The 18,295-nt window shown below is 40.3% G+C and overlaps 1 protein-coding gene across 1 annotated transcript in view; it reads left to right on the forward strand.

Moving 5' to 3' along the window:
* Positions 1 to 18,295, forward strand: part of USP24 (ubiquitin specific peptidase 24) — a 118,870-nt gene that overhangs the window by 86,883 nt on the left and 13,692 nt on the right. Inside the window, exons 45-61 of the mRNA XM_030574173.1 lie at positions 495 to 577; positions 1,482 to 1,623; positions 2,234 to 2,353; positions 2,767 to 2,987; positions 3,758 to 3,882; positions 4,315 to 4,456; positions 4,796 to 4,946; positions 6,092 to 6,187; positions 6,947 to 7,050; positions 8,819 to 8,932; positions 10,789 to 10,885; positions 13,663 to 13,779; positions 14,355 to 14,447; positions 14,788 to 14,890; positions 15,879 to 16,000; positions 16,387 to 16,500; positions 16,793 to 16,858. Coding sequence (XP_030430033.1) covers positions 495 to 577; positions 1,482 to 1,623; positions 2,234 to 2,353; positions 2,767 to 2,987; positions 3,758 to 3,882; positions 4,315 to 4,456; positions 4,796 to 4,946; positions 6,092 to 6,187; positions 6,947 to 7,050; positions 8,819 to 8,932; positions 10,789 to 10,885; positions 13,663 to 13,779; positions 14,355 to 14,447; positions 14,788 to 14,890; positions 15,879 to 16,000; positions 16,387 to 16,500; positions 16,793 to 16,858 — 2,010 coding nt within the window. The remainder of the gene's footprint in view (positions 1 to 494; positions 578 to 1,481; positions 1,624 to 2,233; positions 2,354 to 2,766; positions 2,988 to 3,757; positions 3,883 to 4,314; positions 4,457 to 4,795; positions 4,947 to 6,091; positions 6,188 to 6,946; positions 7,051 to 8,818; positions 8,933 to 10,788; positions 10,886 to 13,662; positions 13,780 to 14,354; positions 14,448 to 14,787; positions 14,891 to 15,878; positions 16,001 to 16,386; positions 16,501 to 16,792; positions 16,859 to 18,295) is intronic.

Here is an 18,295-nt window from a genome sequence, read left to right on the forward strand (position 1 = left end):
TTTCATGTGAGATCAACCTTTTAAACTTCAAAACCTCACTTCCTATTTGCCTTAAACTTTTGTGAAAAAAATTCTAATGTGGCATCAAATTACACATGCTGCATTTTAGGAGGATTGATTTAGCACTGGCAAAGTAAGATGGGGAGGGGGAGTGATGAAATGGGGATTAAAATAGAAGACTATATCTAATCTTAATTTTAAACAGACTTGCTTTTTAAATATTTGAGGAGATGCATCTTGGTGATATAGCTTATATGAAACACTAAAAATCAAGGAGGAAGTGTATATATGAAGTACTCTGTACACAGTGTGAGTAAGTTAACATTGCGATGAGTTAACTTCTTCAGTTTCTGCTTTTGTACTTTGTGACCTTAACATTGCATTAGTACAGGTTTTTTTTATGTAATAAGTAAAAATGGGACTAAATTCCTGATACTGCTCTTTGTACATAACAAAAATATCCAACTGATACTTCAACTTTCTATCTTCAACAGAAAATAGGACGAGACCAAATATTTAAGAATACTTTTCAGGGTATCTACTCAGATCAGAAGATCTGTAAGGACTGTCCTCATAGGTAAGTAACTAGGCAGTGTGAGACTTCCCTACATAATGGAGTTTACTTCTGCTTCTTAAAGTAACAGATGTGGGAGGAGAAATAAACTTTCAACTCTATTGTAATCTTAGTATTGCAAATCCCTTTAATATTCACTGACCGTTTGCCCTGTGCAACATAATTTCCTATGCCTGTGTCCTACTGGCTCAGAATTCAGGACCACTTTTCCTTCTTGTTTAAAATTGCTCATATATTAATGTTACATGAGCAAATTTGGAACCGTGTCACCTAGTTGTACAGTACCATGTGATGTCTCCAGTTTTAAAAAGTAGAGCAAAATGGTACTTTGTAAACAGCTGGTGACTAAAATGCTTCCAGCACCTTATCTAGTATAGGAAATATCTAGCATTCTCAAGCTAAAATTCTAAGGCTCATAATTCCTTATATCGGTCATCACATTTTTCTAATTAGTGGCTCCAAAATAGAAGCTGAAAATGAGAGCAGGAACCCTGTAACCAATTGATGGCCACTTAGATCAAACAGAAAATAATTCTAAATCATGGTTCTCTCCTAAAGTCAAGTAGGTGTAAGAAAATAATCCTAATCAGCAGCTGAAATCTCAACAAAAGTGAAGAAAGCTCTGCCCAGAAATTGTAACTACTTTCAGAGCTGATCCTCTGTATATGAGTTATACTTTCCAGAAGTGGCTATTTATCTTTATGAAAACTGATAAGCAGATTATTACTTGTCTGTGATCACTTAGCAAGCCAGTAGCAGAGCTGGGAATAAAGCACACATTTCTTGATTTCCAGCCTTTGCCCTAACAATTTGAAGATTCTACCTAGGAGGACATACCTAAGCTAGATGTGTTTTGCTTCGTTCTCTAATATTTTAATGGTTTTTCCCCCCCCCCTCTTGAATCTAGATATGAGCGCGAAGAAGCCTTCATGGCGCTCAATCTAGGAGTCACTTCATGTCAAAGTCTGGAAATTTCATTGGATCAATTTGTTAGAGGAGAAGTTCTGGAGGGAAGTAATGCATACTACTGTGAGAAATGCAAAGAAAAGGTATTTTACTTTTGTGAGGAGAGATTAAAATACACACTATGACTTAGGCTATGTGTACACTGTGCCGCTAAAATCTTGTAGCTGTAGCACTTGTAGCTGCTCTTTGTCACTGTCCACACTGGCGCTTTTTGTCATTACAACTTTTGTCGGTCAGGGTGTGTTTCTTCCACACCCCTGACCAACAAAAGTTTTACCGACATAAGTGAAGTGTCGACGTAGCCCTTAGTATTTCCTTGTTTTCTACATGGATGTAGGAAGAAAGATTTCATATGGCATGTGAGGGAACAATGTCTTTCATTCATGATCACAAATTAAATTCAAATCTAGAGCCCTAACCAAACATCAAGTTCCATCCCCTATGACTTGTGTTTTGTATATCATGAACGCTCAGATGAGCGACTGGATAGTATAAGATGTTTTTGCTAAAGGTGTAAATAACCCAATCTGTGTGGGTTCTGTACACATTGCTCATTGCTTGTGTGTGTGTTTCTAACTTTCATCTGGCACAGTGTGTACAATTTTGGGACATTAAAAATCATTTAGACTAGACAGGAATCGTACAATGTTTTTTAATGAGTATGTAGACAGGTGACTTTCTTCTCTCTTTAAGAGAACTACAGTGAAGCGCACCTGCATTAAAGCTCTGCCCAGTGTTTTGGTGATCCACCTGATGAGATTTGGATTTGATTGGGAGAGTGGCCGCTCCATTAAATATGATGAACAGATAAGGGTAAGAGAACTGCTCGATATTCTTCCCCGTCCCCGGGCCTCCTCTTGAATTCCCATTTTTTCCCTTCATCCCCTTCCTGAAAAAAAGCATTTTTTCAGAGACCATTGTACTTCTCTGCAGTGATAATGTTTGCATGTAGCTCCCTGTGGAGCCTTTCAAGGGCTGAGTCTGTTGTTTCCACTTTACTCCCAAGTCCTTGATGGCCTGGAAAGCAAGAGCAAAAACCTGCCTCTTAAAGAAATGCTGGCTACCTTATACATTGTGCGAATAAAAGGCAAAAGCACAGCACTTTCATTTGATATTTCCAGTGTATAAGGCATTTGACTAAGTCTTTGTGTTTTTATACAACTACAGCAAGCTGGTACATACCAGATGGTGTCTTAGTTTAATCCAAGATGTTTGCTTTCGAACAGTTTCCCTGGATGTTGAACATGGAACCCTACACAGTTTCAGGAATGGCTCGACAAGATTCCTCTTCAGAAGTTGGTGACAATGGAAGAAATACAGATCAAGGAGGTGGAGGATCCCCACGAAAAAAAGTTGCCCCTACAGAAAACTACGAGCTTGTTGGTGTGATTGTGCACAGTGGCCAAGCCCATGCAGGGCACTATTATTCCTTTATAAAGGACAGGAGGTAACGAATGACAATGATCACATGTTAGTGGGTTAGGACCAAAGCATCTGGGTCTGAAGATGACTCGTTTTAAAAGGAACATCCCAGGTTCCTTGTTAAACGTAGTGAATCCTTTAAAGCTACCAACAAAGACGTGAGCTACTGAAAAAAACGTAAGCGCTTCTGGAAAAAGTTGAAAATTTTAGTGTGAACTAAAGTCCAATCCTGTAAGCTACCCCATTTGATGTCATTGGGTGTGTCTACACTGCATCTGGGCGCAAGCTGCCCAGCCAGGGTAGAAAGACTTATGCTAGTGAGCTAAAAATAGTTGTGTAGACATTGCTTTGACATTACAGCTGGGCTCTCAAGCCTGGGTGGGGAGGGGCAGGGGGCTTGAGAACCTGATCTCCAGCCCAGGTGGCAACATCTGTACAGCTATTTTTAGTATGCTACGGTGAGTCCTGCTATCAGAAGTCTGTTATAACCAAGGCTCTGGAAGGCTCTTTCCAAGATGCAGTGTAGACATACCCATTAGGGTTCCATGTAGGCTTGCAAGATTGGGGCTTTCAGTGATATCTGAACATTAGATGTCATGTTTCATGCTTTTGAATTTTAAATCACACCTTTTCATTTTTTTTGTAACTTTAAGAATAGTTTTAAAGCCCTTCTTGTTCACCATCAAAGCAGACCCAATCTCAGGAATTTCATTGCTAGAGAATTGTTTTTTTTAATTTAAGGTACTCAAACCTATCTTATAACTTCTTTCAACTTTCTGTTGTGTTTGACCATAGGGGATGTGGAAAAGGAAAATGGTATAAATTCAATGACACCGTTGTTGAAGAATTTGAGTTAACTGATGAAACCTTGGAATATGAATGCTTTGGTGGAGAGTATAGACCAAAAGTATATGATCAGTGTAAGTAATAAGTACAGGCTTAATGAATAATGGCCTTGTTTCATACTAATTCACTGTAGAGTTAGAATTAAGTAAATTTTATCCAAACATGCTAGGATTAACACTTTGACTCGGAATGACTAGAATTAGAATGTCTTCAGTTACATTTGACTAGGAAACCTTCCTAAGCAACTTTTCATAAAGCTTTCCACGTTGAGGAATGCTTTTACTGCTTATAGAGAGAGGATTGAATAATACTTATTGAACCAAATTCCCTGTTGCCCCACGGCTTGTGCTCGCTTCCCTCAGAATAGGCTGGGATTAAAATGGTTAAAATTACTTTATATAGCTTACCTTTTGCATTAATTGTCTATTGAGTTATGTTTCCCCTGTAGGGATTTTAAGGCTAATTATACCTACAAAGACTGACTTGAACCTCATTTTTCCTTAAAGCTAACCCTTATCCCGACGTGCGTCGGCGGTACTGGAATGCCTACATGCTGTTTTACCAGAGAGTCTCAGATCAGAACTCTCCAGTTTTACCAAAGAAAAGTCGAGTCAGCGTTGTACGGCAAGAAGCTGAGGATCTCTCGCTGTAAGTTTGTCCTCCTATCTGAAGCATTTCTGATTCCATGATATCTAGATACCATGGACAAAACTAAGAATAGGATAATTCCTGTCCCCCAAAGGAGCATGCTGTCTGCCCTGTTTTTTAAAGGCTGAGTACTTTTTTATTGCTTCCATGAGTAACTTTCATGCTCCCACTACTGTTGTAGTGAGAGGTCTGACACTGACTCAACAGCCTCCAAAAATATATTGAGATAAGGATCAAAACACTTTATTAAGATGACATTTTCCTGTTGGTATCTTGAAAATTGCCTTGCAAGATTATCTCAGGATTCAATTATCAGCATTAAACTTGTCTGTCTCTTAGATCTGCTCCATCTTCTCCAGAAATTTCACCCCAGTCATCACCTCGGCCACACAGACCCAACAGTGACCGTCTCTCCATATTGACTAAGCTGGTCAGAAAAGGAGAGAAGAAGGGACTCTTTGTGGAGAAAATGCCTGTACGAATATATCAGGTATAGAACTCCAAAAATAGGGACTGAATGCTGCTTCTGTCAATTAATTTATTAGGCATAGCAGGTGAAATACATTATTTTGAAGCTGACAATGTCGAAATAGATTTGTTGAAAACAAAACTAGATTAAAGTTGGGAAATGTTTCAGGACTGTTCGACTCGTTCCTGTAGCCATCAGTCCAATACTAATAACTAATTGTACAGCGTGGTACTTTTACACCATATAATTCAAAAACGTTGATTGACAGACTCCCTGCCTTGAAGAATTTTTAGTTTAAAACAATCTAAATGAACATTAAAATCCAGGTGTATAAGGGAGAGAGAAGAGATGATTGATGAGAGCCGAAAGGATGGAGTCCTTGAAGTGAGTGTGAAGAAGAACAGAGAAGATATTTGGCAGATAAACAGGAATTCTATCTAGCTGTCCTTATTTTTGGAGCAAAGTGTGAGAACAGTAAGGTGAGGAGAATGGGAGAAACCAAAACAAAGAGGAGACAAGCTCAGACATACAAATGTTACCTCTGCCGATGAGGGCTTTGAAGTTGGCCTGGTAAGATAGGAAGCCAATGGAGGGAGAATTGGTGACAGTTTAAGCAGTGGAGTACAGGAGGATTTACAGAGCAGTATGGTGTTTAAAACATGTAGTCACAGAAAACAGAATTTGTTTTAAACTTATTGTGAAGCTTCTAGTGAAACTTGCTTGGGGGAAACTGCATTCATGACTCTGTTATCGTGATTCTTTGTTGCACCTGCTAATTTTATGTTCCAGTAACTTTTGTATAGCACCTTAGTGATCCTAAGCTTTCATTTTCTTGGCACGTAGTCTTGTAACATTCCTAAATACAAACAAAACCACAAGCTGTCTTTTGCTGGGCAAGTGGGTAAATTATTCTCACTCTGCCAGTGCGATTCTTACCATGTTTTGGGAGAAAATAATTGCCTTTATGGAAATCTCTCAGTACTAACTTCCCCAAAGCAATACAGTGAGCTCGAAGCACAAATAAGTTAGTTGCAGGACCATGTGCCAAACACTGCCAATCCCACCGGAGTAGGTAGGATTGGAATGTTAATGTGAGCACTATAACCTGGGAAAATGTAATGGTTTCTTGCTGTTCATTACTAACAATAACCACTTCTCCTTTACAGATGGTGAGAGATGAAAATCTGAAATTTATGAAGAATAGAGATGTGTACAGTAGTGACTATTTCAGTTTTGTTCTGTCGTTAGCTTCTCTGAATGCTGTAAGTAGCAGGATTTTAATCCTTGGGTGCTATAATTTTGGACAGGAGGGCATACGTACGGCTGTTTGGGCCCCAGTCAGAAGAGAAGCAGCTGGGTAGATTAATGGAATTCTTGTTTAAATTATTCAATATCTCCGATTACGTTTCCTAGTGACAGCATCTAGTTAAAAGCTGATGCTATTTTCCTGTTCCTGATCATGGAAACAGTTGTCATCAGACTGCAGTAAAATGTACAACAGCATGATTTAAATTTCTGTAATTAAAAACTTGTGTGACAGGGATGCAAGTTGCTATGCTCTGGTTGGTTAGCATTCCCTTTCTATATGAAGAGTGGATGACAAGTGATGATAGTCACCTTCATATCATTCTTTTTCCAGTTCTTGAAGCTTTCTGTAAAACAATGCCTCCAACTTTAAAGGGACATTTATAAGCCTGGCAGCTCTGATAGATGCACTCCAGAGTCCTGGAGCTCATACAGTCCTGTCTACTCACAATAAAGGAACAGTAAACAAACCAGCATCCTGGGTTGGCTGGGTTTTTCAGCAAGCTAGTTCATATTTTAGCAAAGGTATAGCCCTGATTTTAGACTGGTGTTGTATTCTGAGCTGGAGAGTCTTCATTTCAGTGTAGGTAAAATTTGGGGCCGGCCAATGTGCCTCCAAATGAAGCAAAACTTTAAAAAACAAATATTTTGCTATATTTACTAATTCTTTACAAATATGAACTGCTGGACTGGAGTGAATGTGTTATTTCTTTCAGACTAAGCTAAAACACCCCTATTACCCATGTATGGCAAAGGTGAGCCTACAGCTAGCAGTCCAGTTCCTCTTCCAAACCTATCTACGAACCAAGAAAAAACTCAGGTAAGGACTCGTTTTAGTGCTCCATGGACACACATCCAATGAGAGAGTTACTAGCTTGTAAATCCTGTATCTTTTTTAAACATACGTTTAAACCTCTTGACTCCACAAATCCTGTTGATATTCACCAGCACAGCAAGACTCTCCAGCTGTGGAATTCCAAATACAAACGGAATTTGCCCAACACAAAAAAATCCAGGGAGGGAAACTTGACAACTTATTTCTACTGCAGTTGCCCATTTCTGTGGGTGTCACCTATAACATCGTTGTGGGGGCAGAAAGGATTTAAATACAAGTAAAATGGTCAGAGCTTTAATTAGCGTGTATTCTGAATTGAGAAATAAGAACTCTGAATCCTGGTATTTTATGAGCACAAGTAAATTCTTAGTTTTAAATAAATACTTACTTTTCCTGAGTATTGCAGAGTTTATGAATAATGTTAAAACCCACTTTTTGGATCTCAGTGCAGGAATGGCCAGGCTGGATTTGAGACAGTAAAATGTGATGGATGATCTTTTTCCTAAATGTCTCACTATTTTGTCCTGTGCTATCCAACATGTTTTCAATTCAAATCAAGACATGGGCCCTTTATACACTGTAGACAGGTGAAACAAAGAGAGAGGTTTTGAGTTACTGTATCTTGTTAAATTCTTAAGATATTTTTCAGTGGTGGAAGCAGTAGCTCCCTGGAAAAAGGAGTCAAACCACTGCCCTTTGACTGACCAGTTGGGTCTTGCTGCCCTGAAAGCTGCACAGCAGAACAATAACTACCTCTAGAACAGGGGTGGGCAAACTAGAGCCCGCAGGCTGGATCCGGCCTGTCAGGGCTTTGGATCTGGCCTGCAGGATTGCCAGCCCCGTGGCACCGTGGGCCCTGCGCCACTCCTGGAAGCGGCCGAGCACCACGTCCCTGCGGCCCATGAGGGAGGGGGAGCAGAGGGGAGCCAATGGGAGCATCAGGGGAGGTACCACATCCCTGTGGCTCCTGGGGGAGGGCAGCCAGAGGGCTCTGCATGCTGCCCTCACCTGTGGGTACCTCCCCCGAAGCTCCCATTGCCCACGGGGAACCAATGGGAGCTTCAGGGAATGTACCCACAGGTGAGGGCAGCACGCAGAGCCCTCTGCCCCCCTCCTCCAGGGGCCACAGGGACGTGGTGCCGGCCGCTTCCAGGAGCGGCACAGGGCCATGGCAGACAGGGAGCCTGCCCTGACCTCGGTGCGCACCGCTGCCATTGCAGAGCCACTCCAGGTGAGCAGCACCGGGCCAGAGCCTGCACCCTGAACCCCTCCTCCACCACAACCCCCTGCCTTGAGCCCCCTGCCACACCCTGTCTGCACCCCAACCCCCGACCTGAGCCCCTGCTGTGCCCTACACTCCTCCTTCACCCCAACTCCCTGCCCTGAGCTCCATCCTACTCCTCCTTGCATCCCTGCCATGAACCCCATCCCTCACTCTGCACCCCCTCTGCAACCCAACCCCCTTCCCTGAGCCCCCTCATATACCATGCACCCCTTCTCTGCTACAACCCCTTGCCCTGAGCCCCTTCCTGCACATCGCACCCCCTCCCACACCCCGTACTCCCTCCCACACCCCACCCCCTGCCCCAGCCTACAGTCATGGCCCTGCATGAAGTATCCCCACCCAAATGTGTCCCTTGGGCCAAAATGTTTGCCCACCCGTGCTCTAAAAACACCAGATATTGATTATCAGACAAAGTCAGATATGAAATTCTGCTGTTTTACTGATCCTGCTGTCTCTGCTTCATAAAAGGACTGATACAGAAGAATGGATTGCCACCATTGATGCATTGCTTTCTAAAAGTTTTGATGCCTGTCAGTGGCTAGTTGAATATTTGGTTGGATCAGAGGGACGAGAGCTTGTAAAGTAAGTACCAGTATCCTCTCTCAAGTCAATATAAGTAACATTTCTTAAAGGGGTGGTTTGGCACATACTAATAAAAGTAGAAGAGCTGTTCAGTATATTCTGTATCCCTTAATCATATGTTTTGAAATAGTATTTGTCATTATCTAATTGCTTAATTTTTCATGAAGAAGCCAATAAATATAATAAACTAGTGATATCCACGTAAATGGAGGAACAAATGTCTAATCTAGTTTTAGTGATTGCTTTGAAATACAAGAGTTTGTGGCGCTCTTGCCTTGTTTGTGCTACAAGAGGAAGGGAACAGAAAACACAATTAAATGTGTTTAACAAGATCGTTGCAGGAATTCTCAATTTTGTTTCTCTTACAAAGATGTAAAAGCTAAAGCATATTCTTTGAATAAGTTCATCCACCCACTGACTCTTCTGCAGTGAAGTCCCTAGATGAGCAATTTCATAGTTCAAGTTGCTCAGAAGGATGTTATCAAACAGCTTTTATTGTACTTAATAGAAAGGGGAAGTAATTTGTGTTCAAGAAACAAAGTCCACTAAAATGCGCTAATCAGGCCTTATTTCAGAATGCCTTTCATTGAGAATTCTCAAGTTATTTGTCGGTCCTCAGCTTTTTATGAAGTGGTTGTTTACAAAAGCTCTTCAGCCTAGTTTATTTCTTTCTTAGAGGCATTTACATTAAATCCTCCTTGCAGATTGTTGTGTTTATCTTGCACTATTCCAAGGTTTCAGTGGGGATGTCCACAGCAACTCTTTTAAGCATAATAAATCCAGGACATTGCTGTTGCTATTACAGTTTAAATGAGTGGAGAGCTCACAACTAAATACTGGCTTGTTTTGGGATTACAAGAAAATTTTGTTTTGCATCCAAGGCTCTTTTTACTTTTTAGCACATATTCCAATGTATTAGAAAGCTTCATGATCTAAGTTTAAGCATTTTCTTAATTGTATTAAATATTTAGATGATGATAAATCATTATTTTGAGGGAATAGCTCTTCAGCTGTCATACTGTATTCCCATGAATCACCTGATCGTTGTAGTATATTTCTAGCTAACTAGCAATAAAAATCACTAATTGAGGCAAGGAAATTCAAGGTTGACATTCCTTCCGTAACTTTAGTTGTGAGAGAACCCCTAACTTTGAATGGCTTTTTGTTTTTCTGCATCAAACTCACTAGTGTTTAAACAAAGTTCTCTCTGAATTACCTATATGCTTCAAGGTATTTTGGATTTCATATCAGGAAGTCGGTTTGCTGGTTCTTGATCAGAAAAGGAAATATCTAGTGTTTCAGCATTTCAAAGGCACCTATCATGTAATCTAAGATGGAAAATGTTGGAGAGGAGGTGATGGTGGTAGTATGCTGTTATGAAATTGCTTCTTGGATTTTTTTTATTGCTGGAAAAGATTGCATGGTAATCATGCCATGTATAAGATCATCTATTGGTGAAGACCACTGGGTGGGGAAAGTGTGCCAGCTCTCAGAAGTTGAGGCAAGATCCCATTTAATCACTTCTGAGTGGCCTGGAACATATGCTAGGAATCTGCTATGCAACCGTACTGTATGCTGTGTATAAAAGCGCTGATTGAAGAACGTTGATGCTATATGTATAGATGTCTCTTATGAATTGTACTATAACTTCAGTTAGGTCTTTTAAAGTGATCAAATGCAGGTTCACTGCTCTAAAAAACTAAAACATTGGCAGTTGTAGTAGGAGCAAACATGAATGCAAGCCTCAGCTTTTGTCCTTTTACATGCCAAATGCCAAACTTCAACATGAAGTAGTAGCATAGACAAACCGAAAGTTTGATCCCAAGCTCCCTTCAGCTTCATTGTGTATTTTCCAGGACTTTCCTGCTGGAGTGCAGTGTAAGAGAGGTGCGAATTGCTGTTGCCACCATTCTTGAAAAAACTCTAGACGGTGCCTTGCTTTATCAGGATAAGGTCAGTGATATTTAATTCTGAATTAGTGTATTGATTTTTGTAATGTTATAGCTGGCACTGTATTGCCAGAAAATACCATGCACCTCTATTAATGACCGAAGTAGAAGGTTTTATTAACCTCTCTCTCCATAGTTCTTCAGCTCTTGAATCTCTTCATGTGCATTTCGTCTAGCCATGATAATGCAGTGTATCCCAGTCTTGGAGTCCCACGTTGCATATTTTGAATGTCTGGTACACATCACGGGATCTCAGCCCTCTATCTATACGTAAATAGCAGTTAAGTTTGCTGGGGAATGACATGCACCTTAATTTTAAGGTAACAGAGGATGGAAAAGTCTCCAGGAGCAAAATTAGGACCTGTACATGGTTTTCATCAATTTGAAAAAAGGTCTTTGACTCTGTCAATCATGAAGTCCTATGGAAAGTGCTGGCCAAATTTGGCTGCCAAAATGTATTATTTTGTTAAGTTTCTAAGGCTTCTCCATGATCAGATGACTGCTACGGTTCTCTGTAATGGCCTTGAGATGGAACCTTTTTGTCATAAGAACTGGGGTTAAGCAAGGATGCGTTATTGCCCCAACCCTGTTTTCCATCCATTTAGCAGTCATTTTGGTCCTTGTTAAAGATCACCTCCCCAGTGGAGTTGACATTCAATATAGAATGAATGGGTGGCTCTTTAATCTTCAGCGTCTCCACTCAAAGTCTAAAGTCTTCAGGGCATCCCTTACTAATCTTCAGTATGCTGATGATTGTGTCATTCTCGCAGACATTGAGAATGACCCTCATTCCGTACTGGATTTTCTTGCACAAGCTTATCGAAGCCTAGACTCTCACTCAATATTGAGAAGACTAAAGTACTTGATCAACCTGCTTCATGCCTTGTACATGACCCACCACAAATCACCATCGAGGGTCAGACTTTGGAGTGAGCACTTTTGCTACCTGGCCAACTTTCTCAAAATGCAAAAATCGAGAGTGAGCTCCACCACAGGATCCAGTGCACAAGTGCTTCCTTTGGGAAATTGCTCCGATGTGTTTTCATGAACCGTGACCTACGGCAGGACACAAAGATCCAGGTCTATAAGACAATTATTGTTCCTACACTCCTCTATGGATGCGAAACCTGGGTGACCTATCGACAGCACCTCAAGAGTTTGGAGGGATACCTCCAATGATGGTGCCAGAAGATCCTTCGCATCAAGTGGCAAGATCACCGCACTGACGCCAGCATCCTTGCTGAAGCCAGTGTCACTAGCATGGAAGCAATGATCCTCATGCCCCACCTTCGCAGGGCTGGACATTCTGTGCGGATGCCGGACTCTCATCTCCCAAAACAAGTCCTCTACTCTCAGCTCACCCATGGTCAGTGATCCCGTGGTGGTCAGAGGAAATGCTATAAAGACACACTGAAAGCGTAGCTTAAGAAAACTGATGGGGACATCACAAGCTTGGAAGAGCAAGCTACCAACCAACCCCAATGGCATCATATCCTCCATCAGACAGTGGCCCACTTTGAGGAGAAATGCCTTTCCCTCGAAGCTAAAGAGAGACAGGAGGAAGGAAAAAGAAATAACTTGCTCCTAGCAAGCCTCTGACCTGCCACAAAATGTGTACCTACTGCAGGCGGATTTGCTGTTCTAGGATCAGATTCCTGAGTCATCTCAGGACCCATATGTAAATCCATGGTAGAGATCGAGATCATCCTTGAAACTGAGGGATCACCAATCAATCATCAATTTTAGGAGCTCAAGTTTAGTTAAAACACAGTATTCCCTGTAAAAAAATATATAATATTCTCAAGTTTGTTGTCTCACAGAGAAGCTGACCCCACACAAAAAAATTGAAAAACATTGTTTGAAAATCATTCTTTGTCATGTTTTGGTTTATTCTCTTTTGATGTTACCAAGTCTGGTGTACACACATTCAGAATCTGAGTTACCTGCAGCTGCTTCCCCTTCTTTATCTGAAGTCAGAAGTCTCTGACATCAGCATAATATAGTACCCTGAAGTGAATATAAATGCAACGGTGATTAGAGGATTAACTCTGAGTGAGAGCGCCTCAGTAGGTGAGCTTTTTCAGTGTTCCTGCTTACATGCAACTGTCCCTAGTAACACCACAAGGGGGAAACCACAAGAAAATATGAAACAGGAAGTACTTTCTGAACAGTGTCTTTTCCAGGTGAGAGAGATGAATTTAGGTGTACTCTCATGGAATTGTCCTTGAGTTGTAAGAGAAATTGAGAAAATATGATCACCATTCTGTGCTGCTAGCATATTTCCATGCATTGCCAATGGGCTTTTAAGTTATTCTTAATTGCCAGACTGCGATTCACAGCAGAAATTAATTTCCTAACTTTGTATATGGACTTTTTCAGTGAATGCTTCTGTGTGATGGATTAAGATAACTCTCTCATGGGGAGGAGGATGTTCCTACCCCTTTGGGGCCACTGTTTAGGAAGTTGTCTAATTAAGCCTATAAGGAAAGTCTGCTAAATGGCCCAGTGAGACAAAGCTGGCCAAATTCCATTTCTCTGAGCAAGTTCTGCTGAATGTTGATATTTTGCTTTCATTTTCATAATGTACATAATATTACTGTCTGAGAGGGGAAAGCAGGTTTTGACTGTGCTTCATCCTGGTTTGGTTTTTCTCATCACAATAAGTACATCTGAATATAAACACGGTGATGTTAACTAGCCCTCAACCTTAATAGGGGGTGTTTTTGAATGATTTACACAGTAGACAATTGCCGCTTTAATTTAAATATTACTTTTTGACAGTTAAAAAGTCTACATCAATTGATGGAGGTGCTACTTGCTCTGTTGGATAAAGATGTTCCCGAGAACTGTAAAAACTGTGCACAGTACTTTTTCCTGTTCAACAACTTTGTACACAAGGTAACTAAATGAACTAATAGCTTCTCAAATTATTTTAATTTAAAGAGACGTGAGAAAAGGAACTGGTTTTGGATACTCTAGAACCTATTTAAGAAAACAGTGGTAATGAGAACTTTCCAGAATTCAAATGAGTAAAACTCCTATCTCTGTAAAGTACATGGCTTTTGAACACTAGATTGGGACCGAAGAGTACAGAAATACAAGCAATGTATACATGTTAAACCCTGCCTGTGTTGCTTAAGTCTAAATGCAATAATTTGACAATATTTAAAGAAATAGGCTGAAAGGTTTGCGGTGGAAAGCTGAATAGCAGAGAGGATGGTGCTGTACATCACAGCATGGTTTGTAATTGTTTTAAAGGCACAAAAAGCTTACAAACCACTAAAGAAGAATTTAATAAAGCATCCTTTATTTAGTGCTCTTGCTATGTGAAGGTGTAGCTTATTGACAGAGAAACACTTTCTTCGTAAGTAGGGAATTTAGAGTCTAGCCTGTGCAGCGAATTACTTTTGCTCCTAAAAAACGTAATTCTTTATCTGTACAGCAATGTAACTTTGCATTCTGTCTTTTGACAGCAGGGTATAAGGGCTAGCAATCTTCTTCTCCGACATTCTGCTTTAAGGCATATGATCAACTTTCTCCTTGGCCCCAATCGGCAAAATAACCAGGTAACACCTGAATGGCATGTATGTCGTGTGTGCTTAGGTTGACTATTCCCAGATTTTTAATATGCTTAAGTCAGAGGACAGACTTTTCATGAGGTTTAAAAAGGGGTATTGCTCTGATTATTTTATCATTTTCCTTTAAATCTGTGCTTAAACTCCACCTTTGTCTGAATGAATTGATGTTTCGTAGCTGTGATGGATTGAGTGGGTTTTTATTACATGTAGTACAGGAAGGTTTCACTGCATCCAGAGAAGAAAAAGTTATAGATGCTTGGCTTTGAATGTGTTACTACCTATGTAAGTAGGCAGTGATGTATATTTTGCTCCATGCTTTGCCAAACAGAACCGCAGGTGGAGTTCAGCTCAAGCTCGGGAGTTTGGATTCCTTCACAATACTGTGGCACTACTTGTTTTGCACTCTGATGTTTCCTCACAGAGGAATGTGGGTAAGAGTTACTTTTCAGTTTTTATATGGCACTTTGCTGAGATGATCTTACGTTTGTGGATGGAACTAATTTTGTCATCATTGAGGGAAATAAATTATCTTGAACATCGAAACCAATAGTGTTTGTGAGATGTACAGCAGAGCCCCACGTGTTTTTCATTTGTGTACATGTAGAGGTACTTGAATACCATGGTGAACTAAAAATATGGCTAGCATTCTAGGAATGTGTGAATATATCATTTTCATAGCACCCTGTCATCCACGTGTCCAAGAGAGTTTTACCAGCATGAGGGAATTAAGCCATGTCAATCCAGTCTGGACCATGTACCAGACACGACCAGCTTTTAACTTTGTACTTTGCTTGCATTTTCCGTATCCCTTTCAAAAGGATATTTAATTATTAGGTGAAGTTAAATAAGCAGTTAAGTATCCAGCCATCTGCCGCTGGAAGGACACCCCTGTTAAACTAAGTGCTGTGGAAGGGATAAAAAGACAAAAGTTGGGATCCTCAGTGCTTGAAGTGGGACTTTAGAGACATCCCCTCCCTCATTTGAAAGAAAAGTTCCAGTACGGAACAGAATTATTAAATTTGCCAAACTTTGAGATGGGATTGAGGTTTTAAAGTACTAGAAAGGTGTTAAATTCTGTTGTAACACTTGAATGTGGTGGTAGTGATTGTGTTTAAAACTTGAGATACAAGTATCCAAGGTTAATGTACGTAAGTAAACTCGTTTGCTGTGGTCTTTTAGCACTTTATTAAGTTGTCACTAGGATGCTGACACCATAATAAATGTTTCATTTTCTGTGCTTAAGTGATTGTGTGGTGATTCATATTGTATGTGGTGCAACATTTGAGATGAAGGTTCTTGGAAACTATTTGCTGCCAACAGAGATTGCAGCAAACCCAACGTTGTCACAGAAATGATGGTGGTTTTTGAAGTGCAGAACAGTGTTATATCCATGGTTTGTGTGTTCTATTTTTCTTTTAGCTCCTGGTATCTTTAAACAGCGTCCACCTTTTAGCATCACTGTCTCAGGTCCACTTCTGTCCCTCCATGAAGAAGTGGAAGCCTTGTTGTTCCTGTCTGAGGGGAAGCCTTACTTACTGGAGGTAGCGATTGTGCTAAATGTCTCCACATCTAGTGTGTTTAAAAGCTGGGGTTATGTTGGTTCTTTGCAATACCGCTACACTTGAGAAATAAAACAAACATTTTAGCCTTTGGAACACACATCAGAAAATATCAACTCAGCCTTTTTACACTGGGAAATTTCAGTAACATAGCTCGTAAGTGGGCTGCAAATTATTGTTGAAGGCAAGCTTAGCAGAGACGGAAAGCAGCAATGTTATGGAATGCTATTGGGGGTGGACTGACCTGGCCACTGTGGAGTAGGAACCAAAATTACATCCCTGAAGGATACTAAAAAAAATCCCATAACACTATAGCTTTTAAGAGTAACACTATAGCTGTGTTGAAATGATATGTATCTCTCCATTAGGTGATGCATGCATTACGGGAGCTAACTGGATCATTGTCAGTTCTCATTGAGATGGTGGTGTACTGCTGCTTTTGTAATGAGCACTTTTCCTTCACCGTGCTACATTTCATCAAGGTACAAAGCTAATCAAAGTAGACTTTCAGCATATGGTCTGTTCCAGGCTTTGAACTTAGAGTTGTGTTCCAAGGGCTTTAAATATTTTTTGGGAATCTTAAGTATAGTCTGTACGCTCCTTGGAGTTTCCTTTAGGATTTAAGGTTCAAATAAATAGTTCTAACAGTTTTTTTGTAAACTACAAACAAGGAATATTAACTATCTGGTATATTTTGAACTGTTACTGAATTACATCAAATTTATGCTGGTGTGTATTCTACCGTCTGATGAGTTTTGTTTTTCTAACATACAGAATCAGCTGGAAACTGCCCCCCCTCACGAACTGAAGAACATATTCCAATTACTTCATGAGATATTGGTAAGTGAAGAGTCAAGACTTGTATATGGAGCACTGCCCAAGCAGGCTGGATTAGATTTAAATACCTGACTGAAGGAAGGCATTATTGTGGTGGTCACAGTTCTGACACACACACACATCCTGTAATCTTTCCTCCTTTCAGCTGAGAGTTTGTCTATTGTAAGCTGTGTTACTCAGTATTGCAGTAGTCATTGAAATGCTACAAGTCTTGTTTTTTTCATTTTGGACCTGAAGAGAATCAGGTTCATAATTCTAAGGAATGGTAAGAAGGAAAACAGCACAATAAATGTAATGGATTTCAAGAAGGCAGACTATCAAATTCAGGGAGATGGTAGGTAAGATACTATGGGAAGCAAGTCTAATGGGGAAAAGAGTTCAAGAGAGTTAGCAGTTTTTCAAAAAGACATTATTAAGGGCACAAGAGCAAACTAGCCCACTGCATGGGAAAGAGAGGAAGTATGGCAGGAGTCCATCCTGGCTTAAGCAGGTCTTCAATGATTTAAAAATCAGAGTCCTACAAAAAGTGGAAACTAGGTCAGATTACAAAGGATGAATATAAACAAATAACACAAGAATGTAGGGACAAAATTAGAAAGACCAAGGCACCTAACAAGATTAAATTAGCTAGAGACATAAGAGGTAATGAGAGAACAGATACAACTTTAGATAATGTTTTCACCCCTCAGCCATGGTTAGATGCAAGAGGAAGACCAAAGATAGGATAGGCCCGTTACTCACTGGGGGCGAGGGAAGGGGAACAATAACAAAATGTGGAAATGGCAGAAATATGAAATGACTTTTTTTTTTGTTTTCATCAGAAAGTTTAGTATCACTTAAATATCTAAGTTAATGAACGCCAGTGAAAATGAAGTAGAATCAAAAGCTAAAATAGGGAAAGAACAAGTTAAAAAAATATCTAGACAAGTTAGATGTCTTCAAGTCAGCAGGGCCTGATGAAATACATCCTAGGATACTCAAGTAGCTGAGCCATTAGCGATTATCTTTGAAAAGTTATGGAAGACAGGAGAGGTTCTAGAGGACTGGAAAAGAGCAAATGTAGTGCCAATGTATAAAAAGGGGAATAAGGACGACCCAGGTAATTATAGACTAGTCAGCTTAAGTTCTTGGAAAGCACCTGGAAATACAATGGAGCAAATAATTGAGCAGTCAGTTTGTAAACACATAGTGTGATGTTTGTATAATGTGATAAGTAGCTGTCAGTGTGGATTTGTCAAGAACAAATCATATCAAATCAACCTTATAGCTTTCTTTGGGCTTGTCTACATCACGCAGCTGTCGCTAAAAGTCAGCATGTATAAACGCTCTTTTTCGGTACTTTGTCGGCACTGATTAGGCCTCAGCTGGAGTATTGTGTCCAGTTCTGCATGCCCACGTTTCAGGAGAGATGTGGACAAACTGGAGAGAGTCCAGAGAAGA

Source organism: Gopherus evgoodei, chromosome 8 (assembly GCF_007399415.2).
Source record: "Gopherus evgoodei ecotype Sinaloan lineage chromosome 8, rGopEvg1_v1.p, whole genome shotgun sequence".
NCBI lineage: Eukaryota > Metazoa > Chordata > Testudines > Testudinidae > Gopherus > Gopherus evgoodei.